This window comes from Syngnathus acus, chromosome 21, assembly GCF_901709675.1.
Source record: "Syngnathus acus chromosome 21, fSynAcu1.2, whole genome shotgun sequence".
Taxonomy (NCBI): Eukaryota; Metazoa; Chordata; class Actinopteri; order Syngnathiformes; family Syngnathidae; genus Syngnathus; species Syngnathus acus.
In genome coordinates this window covers 2680474-2690721 of record NC_051105.1, presented here as the reverse complement: position 1 = coordinate 2690721, position 10248 = coordinate 2680474, and the positions used below count along the sequence as shown (strand labels likewise).

At 43.6% G+C, this 10248-nt stretch overlaps 1 protein-coding gene across 2 annotated transcripts; it reads left to right on the top strand.

The window, feature by feature from the left end:
• Positions 1-616: 616 nt before the first annotated feature.
• On the top strand, positions 617-10235 carry rev1 (REV1 DNA directed polymerase). Of its 2 annotated transcripts, none has more exons than XM_037239653.1 (22): positions 617-841; positions 1786-1861; positions 1979-2108; positions 2190-2358; positions 2437-2886; positions 3072-3784; positions 3859-3957; positions 4550-4666; positions 4750-4873; positions 4949-5077; positions 5439-5593; positions 5662-5781; positions 5854-6074; positions 6504-6676; positions 6763-6980; positions 7060-7241; positions 7312-7575; positions 7791-7890; positions 7988-8187; positions 8261-8411; positions 8565-8667; positions 8749-10235. In XM_037239653.1, the coding sequence occupies exons 2-22, from the start codon at positions 1796-1798 to the stop codon at positions 8858-8860; spliced, it is 3996 nt and encodes a 1331-aa protein (XP_037095548.1). In that variant the 5' UTR covers positions 617-841; positions 1786-1795; the 3' UTR covers positions 8861-10235. The 2 variants fall into 2 exon arrangements, with proteins under 2 accessions (XP_037095548.1, XP_037095549.1); XM_037239654.1 differs by having other exon boundaries at positions 618-841; positions 3090-3784.
• Positions 10236-10248: the final 13 nt, after the last annotated feature.

Genomic DNA, 10248 nt, shown 5'->3' with positions numbered 1-10248 from the left:
TGACACCTCAGCATCATCAGCATCTCATGTCTGCTGCCATGGCAACAGTGAACAGCCAATGATAGCGCTCACGTGCATTATAGGTCAAAGCGTCCTAATCCTCGGAGTCTGTGAGCACGTGCACTGCAGATAATTGTCATTTTAAACGTATATTTATGGATTAAGTACGTACTGTTTGATCCATCATGATGTGTCGGTGTCACATTCCAACCCATAATTACACATATTTGTGCGACGCCAGTGGGTTCATTTGAGGACAAAAACATCCCAGACAGTCCCATCGACTGTCTGCAAAGCGAGCGGGTGAAAGAATAGCATGGAAGCATCAGCAAACTCTGCTGACGTTGTAAAAAATAAATCACGGTGAGGGCCGACAATCAAGTGTTTGGAAACGGACATATTCATAGCCACGACGCATTCGGCCATTGTTTCGTGAGTTATGGGCCAAGAGTTAATTTAGGTGAATGGGCGACGAGCTAGATCAAGCTAAACGACAACTCGCTTTAAAAATATTTTCCGGCAGTGGCCAAAAAACTATCCAACAATAAAACATACCAGGCTTCCTAACCTCGATTGTGTTTTATTTTGAAAACATACCGGAACTATGCTTTCTCTACACGTTCTCCAAGCGCAGACAGATAGAATGGAAAGCAAAAGGGACCATCCGAGAAGCGGTAGCAATGGAGACCTGACGGGATGTAGAACATGACCAACTACCCGGTGTGTCGCCATGACTCTAAAAGGTTATTGAAGCCGAACAAGGACAATAAAAGGCTGGTTCTGTCTTGGGGGATTTCCGAAGCTTTGACGACTGGGCTCGCGGACAGCTTCACATGCGGAGGCAAGTCTGCCGTGTGCTCATTTTGACAGCACAAAAGGAACACGACATTCCATGTTTGTCACATGGCCCCGTTTGTGTACAACGCGCCGTGTGAGCGCTCAGCTGCTGCTTGTTTGCTTGCTGTTTTTTCTTCTTCTTTTTTGTGCGGTAGTAACGTTCCCCCAGCGATTAGTTGACGCTTGCTTGGAATAATTTGCCTTGAACTGACGTGAACTCTGTGCGATTTGCCCTTTGTGATTTCGTGCTAGGCTAATGTTAGCTAACAAAAGTGCTTTTGCATTTCGTTAATAAGTTTACATGAGCTGCGGACGTTTCCAGATATGCCCCGAGAGTACCACACAAAGCTTGCATACATTGCTATTAATGCATTGCCGTTTGAAGATTGATATATTTTAATATTGCTAAAGACTTTGCGAACAACATACAGAAGCAAGGCGTTCTCGTGTTACCACTGAGTTCCCCCAAATTTGTACGAAAGTAGGAACAATCCGTATCTGTAGCTTTCCTACGCAAACACGGGAACTTTTTTTTTTTTTAAATTAATTTTCTGCTAAAGACACGAAATATCAACTAAAGATGATTCTTATAATTATTCTGTCACTATATTTTCGATTAATTGACGAGTCAAATAAAATGTATTTATTCTGTCCCTTTAATAAAAACAGGACATTATTTGAAATTGACTTTGCAGAAAATGTGCAAACAAATTGATCATGATTCCTTTTATTTTCAAATGTCAAATTTGGTAACTGTTAGACAGAGAATCAGACTGTTTCCCTGAAGGACTACAGAAATCTTTAGGACTTCTTTAGCCTGCTTGTAATATCACAATGATATTTTCATTTCTCTTACGTCCCGCTCAAAATTGTAATGTTTAATTTCTAGTAAAGTCACAAATTGCCACCGTCTTCTCTGCACTGTCCATTTTTAACGTGTGTTTTCAGGTAGCTCAGTATGAGTCGAGATGTGTGGACCAAGAAGAAAGCCAATGCCAGCGATGACAACGGTTGGGCTGAGAGGGTGAGCACCTTTTAACAGTGTCAATTGTGTCACATAAGATGAACATTATTTTTCATATGAAATACGTAAAGAGAAGCCACTTACAATGTTGTCACTCATTCCCATTCTTGTTTGCAGGGCGGCTACATGGCTGCCAAGGTGTCAAAGTTGGAGGAGCAGTTCAAAAGCGATGCCCCCAAGGAGAAACAGAGGGACAGTTCTTCCAATATTTTCTCTGGGGTGGCCATCTACGTTAACGGCTACACAGGTAACAGATTTTGGAACAGTCAGTACCTGAGGTTGTAAACTGGGCCAAAATGTCAAGTCCAAATTTGTGATTTGCGGGCAGAACCAAGTGCAGACGAGCTCCGCAGGTTGATGATGCTGCACGGCGGGCAGTTCCACGTTTACTACTCCCGCTCCAAGACCACCCATATAATTGCCAACAATTTGCCAAACAACAAAATTCAGGAGCTGAAAGGGGAAAAAGTCATCAAGCCCGGCTGGATTACCGACAGGTGAGTTCATCTGTAACGCATATGAGAATCAATGACCTGTATTAATGTTGTCCTGTTTTGTTTTTCTCTTCGAAATAGCATAAAAGCAGGGCATCGCCTCCCTTACTTGCACTACCAACTGTATGCCAAACACAAAGGGCCACTGTTTCCGGCTCTAAAGCAGCATCAGACCTCAGATAGCGCTGGACCCAGTCACAGTCATCACAGTGTTCCTAAGCAAGACTCATCTAACTCCATTTCCCCCTCTCACAAGCAAGACTTTCACCAGAAGAGCCTCTCGCCGAACCCACATCTTATCACCTCCGCATTCTCGCACACAGACCCTGAGCACAGCCACTTTAGTGTCGAACCCAGACACCGCAGCAGTTCCGATTCCCACCACCCGCTATTTAAATCAAGCCCCTTAAAGCGCCCACAGTCGGGAGTGTTCTCACCTCATACCCTCCAGCCACAGAGTGCAGACCGACATGAACCTCAAGCTTTCTGCAGTACGCATCAGAGGAGTCACAAGGAAGTGGAAATAAGAGTGTGAGTATGTCTGTTTATGCCAATGTTTTTTTTTTTTGTGTGTGTGTGTGTGTGTGTGTGACTTTGCCGCTAATGTACAAAGCAATATATTATTCATAAAGACATACTGGGGAGTTCAGTGTGTTCACTTTCCAAGTGAACTGTTAAATTTGCTTCCTTTTTTTTTTTTTTCTTTTCTCATTCAGTTTGTTATCAACTTGCAGGAATGGATCCTTGCAGACCTCAGACTTGACACCCGAGTGCATCAACGCCCCCTCGCCCCTCACCAATGGCCATGCTCATCTTTTTAATGGTGCCTTAAAATCAAAGGACCTTTTTACAGACAAACATTTTGTTTCCAAGGACCTGAGTAAATGCAGAATGGTGAGCCCCGAACATAAAGACGCTTCCTTGAACAAACTAGACCCGTATGAGTTCCCCAGCAGTCCTCCAAAACAGCCCGACCTGTCGCCCGTTTGTTTTGAGGAATCGTGTTCGAAAGATGCGCTCGATTCATCACAACAGACATCGTGTCAAGTTGACTCAAGTCCTGAGAAAATTCCTCATTTGCCAACATCTCATCCACACATTCCCGTGCGTCTGAACGGAAGTCACCAAAATGCCTTCTCATTCCACCCTGCCTTGGAAAGCAACTCAACCGACCGACCTCACCCCAGCACGGCGGCGTCTGGATCTCCCAACGAGGCGGCCACTGCGGCTCAGCTGTCGGCGCAGACGGGCGGCCTGATCTCAGAGTATTACGCTCACTCGCGTTTACACCAGATCTCCACATGGAGGACGGGCTTCTCCGAGTACGTCAACGAACTGCACAACAAGCGGAAGGCGTCGGGCGGAGCCTCCTTTCCGGGCAAAGAGCGACTTCGGAAATTGGTGGAGCAACGTACTTTTGGAAGCCCAGGTAGAAAAAAAGCGATAAATGTGTACAGTAAGTTTGTAAAAAAAACTTTCCTGATTTTTGTTTTCATTTGACAGATACACAGACACACTCTGCAGTTAAATCTTGCATCCTCCATGTGGACATGGATTGTTTCTTTGTGTCTGTTGGGATCCGACATCGACCTGAACTCAAGGGTGAGGTTTGTCTAAAATAATTGCTCGCCGCCCCACGTTACAATACGACATAATGCATACGTTTTGTGTTCATCTGTTTCTGTACCAGTCTGTGTAAATACGCTTCTACATCAACCCAATCTGTGATACTAAAAAGGTCAGGGTCCGCTGTTAATTAGAGAAAAAAATATTAACAATGTCACTCGTAAATGTATTTTGACTCAACTTTTTAGCACATTATATATGTATACGTATATATAATATTTGAATAGTGTAGTGCCTGCTTTTTCGGATGGAAATTGTCTCAATAGCGAGTAGAGGCAAAGCAGCTTTATTTATATACGTAGCACATTTCATACGCAAGCATACGCAAAAGTAAAATATTTAAGAGCATTTAAAAAACAAAAAAAAAACGAACGACATGTAAAGAAAAGAAAAAAAAGCTTCAAGGACTCAGTGCAAGAAAATGATTTCAACCTCAGTCATTGAAATGTATCAAGCTGTTATGTGCCATGCATTGGAATAGGGCTGTAGTGGAATTGGACTTTGTGGTAGCTGAATAAAGTTATCAAAATATTAGAATTTCAGTTTTTTTTTTTCTTCCCTCTCACAGGTAAGCCCGTAGCTGTGACTAGTAACCGTGGGCATATGCGAGTGCCTTTAAGACCAGGGGCCAACCCACAGCTGGAGCAGCAGTACTACCAGAGGAAACACACTCTGGCTCCACCTGGTGTGAACGATCATACATGTTGAAATTGTCCAATGGAAGGTGTGCTTCATATTAGAAATGACACACGTTGCTTTGCCTCACAGGGAAAGAGTTTGACGATCTACATGATGATGCTCCTCAAGAGTGTACAGAGGTCCATGCTAACGGAGTGGACCAGGACGCTGCTCTTTCTATGGCGGAGATTGCATCCTGTAGCTATGCTGCAAGGTGAGACATGGCACGTTACATCTTCTGAATAACATTCACCGACTGACTCGCTGCTGCGTCGGCGTTCACTCGCAGGCAGGCAGGTGTGAAGAACGGGATGTTTTTTGGAAAAGCCAAACAGCTGTGCCCCAGCCTGCAGTCTGTCCCGTACGACTTTGACGCCTATAAAGAGGTGGCCCTCACCATGTACGAGACTTTGGCCAGGTAAGAGGAAATGCTGCTCGATTCAGGCGCTCATTTGAAAAGTACAGTGGTGCTTTGAAATATACATTGAATTCCTACCCAGACCATGTTCGTATTTATATCTCAAAGAATCTTCCCCAGTGGAATGAATGGAAACGCCTTGATTTTTGTACCTTCTAAAAACATACAATAAATGATTCATTGTGGTTGTGTAGCTCCTTCTGCTGTGCATGCCTTGGCCACCTGAGTTGATTATGATTCGGTTACTAATTTGGTGAAATCATGTCAGAAACTGGACACAAATATTGGTCATTGTTTTATTGTAGTGTCCGTCCAAGATGGAGATTTGATATGATTTGGAGATTGTTTTTGTTGGTTGCAGTTACACCCATGACATCGAAGCCCTAAGCTGTGACGAAGTCCTACTGGACGCCTCTGCTCTCATGGCCGAGTCGGGGGTCGACCCAGAGGATCTGGCCGAAGCCATCAGAGCAGACATCAAGGAGAAAACGGGATGCTGCGCTTCAATTGGCATGGGTGAGTGTGCCTTTCGGATCAGTTGAAGCAAGCATTTCCAATTCACTCTTACTTATCATCTTATTTAGGGTCCAATATCTTGTTGGCTAGGCTTTCCACGCGCAAAGCCAAGCCCGACGGGCAGTATTTCTTAAAGTCAGAGCATGTGGATGATTTTATCCGGGACCTACTAGTGACCAGTTTACCAGGTGAGTATTAGAATTATAGGTTCCACTCAGTGTTCTTGAGATTTTATATTTGCCTTTTTTTTTTTTTCCCAGGTGTGGGGCCTGTTATGGGCAGAAAGCTGGCAGCTATTGGGGTCAAGTCATGCGGAGACCTCCGGAACGTTTCTCTGACTCAGCTGCAGAAGAAGTTTGGACCTCGATCGGGACAGACGCTGTTCCGTTTCTGCAGGGGTCTCGATGACCGACCCGTCCGCTACGAGAAGGAGAGGAAGTCCGTGTCGGCAGAGATGAACTACAATATACGTTTTAAAAAGGTAAAAGCGACACTCACTGGACTCTTTAGTTGGTTTCAGTGAGAGCCAATGCAATGTATTCAAAGGAGATGTGTTTTGCGTTTTTTTTTTTTTTCATATTATAATAATTCCCACGTGTCTCAACCAGCATCCTGTGACATGCTTCTGTCGGAATGACCCAGTTCTGAAAAATTATAGCATCCTTTACACACACCATAGCTTGCCTTGAATGTCAAATTTTAGTTTGCAACACAAAGCAAAAAAATCGGTCGCGTGTCGGCTCATGTCTCCGAAAACTGTGCATTCCGTCCGTAAAGGTCCTACTGTGTTTTTATACAAACCATAACCATTTTTAATGACATGTTTCCTGTAACATTATGTGCATTATAGTGATTGTATTTTGCAGCGGTGTGCAAATGTCTCATGTATTTTTACTTATTGCTCTTACAGGTTGATGAGGCGGAGTCGTTCCTATCCAGCCTGTCCATGGAGGTGGAGCGACGCCTACAAGAAGCCGGGCTGCAAGGTCGCAGAGTGACGCTCAAAGTCATGGTCCGCAAAGAGGGCGCACCCCAGGAGACGGCGAAATACGGCGGCCATGGCATCTGCGACAACTTTGCCAAGTAAGAGGGGGGTTGCCTACATGCTGCATTTCAAACGATTCGACATTACGTTTTCTTGTGTTCATCTCTTCTCGTCTTTTGTTTAGGACAGTGATGCTAGCACAGTCCACGGCCAGTGGCCAGCTGATTGCAGCTACGGTCATCAAGATGTTCCACACTATGAAGTTGCCAGCGCAGGACCTCCGAGGCCTCGGCATCCAGGTCCAACTTCTCGAGGGAAGTCACTCCGCTCACAACAATGTCAATGGGCTTCGGACACGGTCCATCAAAGAAATGTTGCTCGGCCATGCGTCCACCAGCAAAGGTCAGCCTCTTTCGTTGACGCTGCTTCAGTTGATGTATAGTATTTACAAACTTTAGAAAGAGTCATATGTACGTCACAGATGCTGGGGACGACAAAGATCAGCCCCCTTCCCGACCTGTAGTACCTGGAACCGTTGAGCATCCTCAGTCTCCTAATGCGACAGTTCCAGGAACTAGCAAGGAACATGAAGCATGCAGACAAACGCCCAAACACCCCAGAACGCGTCTCGACGTCAGTATCGAAATCCCGTCACCTTCACAGGTAGGCACTCGGTTTCACCGTGTGCTTTTTCCTACACGCGCACACAAACATTGTTTATATGATGTCCAAGGTGGATCTATCCGTGTTGGAAGCCCTGCCCGCAGAGCTGAGATTACAAGTGGAACAGTCGTGGACTTGCAGAGAAGGCAAACAAAAAAACCACTGCCATCCTGCCCGTCCACAACCTTTGAGTCCCAAGTCACGGCCGGTCTCCTCCACTTGTTCTCCTCCTGCACTGAACAACCACCCTGCACCGCCTGGAGCGCTTCTACTGCAGATTCCAAACCAGCCGGGCAGTCCTGGAATTGTTTTGGAGCTGCCTAACTACTCCCAGGTATGTGGACATTTGTAGCTGATCAGTGTCATCTTAAAAAAAAAAAAAAAAAAAAAAAGATGGGAAACCAACCACTTTGTTTATGTACTCCAATCATTTGCACCGATGACAAAGATTGACATAAGACATTATTTTAAGGAGGTGACAATATTCTTTACTCATTAGAAGACATCTATTTAAAATATATATATTTCTTCTCTAATGTGTGATTGCAGGTTGACCCAGAAGTTTTCGCCGCTCTCCCCAAAGAGCTCCAGGAGGAACTTAAGTCTGCCTACAACCGAGCTACTAATAACCAGCCTCAGACAAAAATATGTACGCCTTTGAAGTGTTCTAATTCTATTTGCAGCACAGTTGTTGGTTGTTGTTTTTTTTCCACCTCACTCTGTTTCTCATTCTTATTTCCCCGCAGTGGAGCAGAAGAATGCCCTTTTGCAGCTGAAGCAGTCTGTAGGAGTCGGCATCGGACGAGTGAAGCGGCGATACAAGAGGAAGAACGCAGTAAGCCCTGCCAAAAAGGGCCCATCGCCTCAAAAGAAGCCCCGCTTAATGAACAGCCCTGCCAAAGCAGCACCTTTTACTAAACTAAAAGAGCCTATGAATGTATTCAAGGTAGATTTGCAATGATTTTTTTGTGGAAGTGGAACATTTCTAACATAGCTGTACTTCACTTTTGCTTGCACAGGGTGAAAATGGTCCATCCACATCCTCCTCAAAGCAGGACCTCGAAGAGCCCTTGCCAAAATGCATCCTTCGCCCTCCTCCAGCATTGGCCGGAGCTTCTGAGCTACCGGATATTAAGACACTCTTACGGGAATGGGTGACCACCATGACAGGTATACATGTGACTCTGCAATATTGTTAAAAAAAGGTTGCACAATCTGAATCATCTTGATGCGAGATTTCCTGACATCTAGCATCAGTCCATTTTTTTGAGTGACAAATGAGTCATTGTGAAAGGATTGTATTGACTTGTAACTTTGTGTCAGACCCCATGGAAGAGGACATTCTGCAGGTGGTGAAATATTGCACTGATCTAATAGAAGACAAGGATCTGGAGAAGCTGGATCTGATCATAAAATACATGAAGAGGCAAGTTTGACGACTAATGAAGTCGTTCATTGCTCCTAGTGTTATCTGAAAACAAATCCGGTGACCGTGTTGTGTGCGCAGGATCATGCAGCAGTCGCTGGAGTCTGTGTGGAGTATGGCCTTTGACTTCATTGTGGACAATGTGCAGGTGGTTGTGCAGCAAACCTACGGTAGCACCCTGAAGATTGCATGAATATCAACGTTTCCACTTTTTTCCGAAATTTGAACTCTTCCGATTCGGCCAACTGCTGGCTTCTGTAAGCTGCTTAGACGTCACAGCTTTCCTGTACAGCATGAGCCAAGGAAGAAATGCAAAAGCCACGAATTTATTTGAAGTTTGTACACATGCAGCATTTGTTTGTCTTTTAAAGACCAAGTCAACTGAAGGGCAGAACTGTTCGAGACTGGCTTTTGTAGGTCGTATTCTTTCTCGGAAATCAATGGGGCCTCCAAAGTGGAACACAGTCCACCTTTGTCACATATCTATCACATAGGATATAGTGAATTAGTTCCTTCTCTCCATAATTCCCACCCCTCCTTTTTTTTTTTTTTTTTAACCGCACAGTTAATGTTTTAAGTAACATTTTAACATTCTTAACTGTCCTGCAAGTTAACTGCAAAATAAAAAGTAAAACGACTCATTGGAAGTGCCTGACACATTTATTGGAGGGAGGGCAGGAAGGTGCACGGCACTATTTTCACCAAGTGGTGTTTGCTCAAATTACAGTGGTGCCATGACTCAAAGGTTGACTTCTTTCCATGACTCAAAACACACTAGAGGGCACCCCCCCCCCCCCTAAGAAAAACAGCTGAGCTTTGTAAGTTCCTCTGTATTTTACAAATTGTGAAGGTACACGGCTTGTCCAATGTAAGATTTTTCTTTTCTCCTTTAATATATCTGATCATATCTGATACTACTTTTTAAAAAAAGCAGAAAAAAACACTGCAAAACATTTGACATTTTACATTTTTTGCAAAAAAAAAGTGCCAAATCCTTGTCATTAAAATATGTAAAAAAAAAAAAAGTTTTTCAATGTACTTGTTTAATGGAAGGGTTTACCTCTTGCATTGTTTACATTTAATGAATTCTTAGTAACTGCAAACTGGACCTTTTGGGTCTTTGGGGAAAAAGAGCACTTAAGAGGTTAACTGTTGATTGTCACTCTTATCAATATAATACCTCTAATTTTTTTTTTCTTTTGTGTTATATCGTGAAGATGTCCCGTTGGACACAAGTTCGATCTGAACAATGTTACATTTTTAACTTTATATTGTAAATTTGTATTGCATGACATTCAGCGCTCATCATTCAGAAATGCTGTGCTTGGTTGGAGGAAAGAAAAGAAAAAAAAAACTATATATGCAAATCAAATTAGTGTAATATTTCTGCATATGAATGTTTGAGAAGTATCTGTTCACTTTCCAAGTTGTTGCTTCTCATGTTTTCCTCTCCTCCCCATTGATGTGAACGGGCCAACATTTGTCTATAATTCTGGCTTGTGCCTGAAGACCTGAAGCTGTGAAAGTTTTCTAAAGCTTGATAATAATAATAAAATGTTAACTTCTAATTTTGTTGAGTTA

What these genes read in the sequence shown, in the direction of transcription:
- rev1 (XM_037239653.1), top strand. Translation starts at nt 1,796, where the DNA reads ATGAGTCGAGATGTGTGGACCAAGAAGAAAGCCAATGCCAGCGATGAC. An exon ending in ACGTACTTTTGGAAGCCCAG is followed by an intron (nt 3,785 to 3,858) that starts GTAGAAAAAAAG and finishes TTCATTTGACAG; the next exon opens with ATACACAGACACACTCTGCA. An exon ending in ACACACTCTGGCTCCACCTG is followed by an intron (nt 4,667 to 4,749) that starts GTGTGAACGATC and finishes TTTGCCTCACAG; the next exon opens with GGAAAGAGTTTGACGATCTA.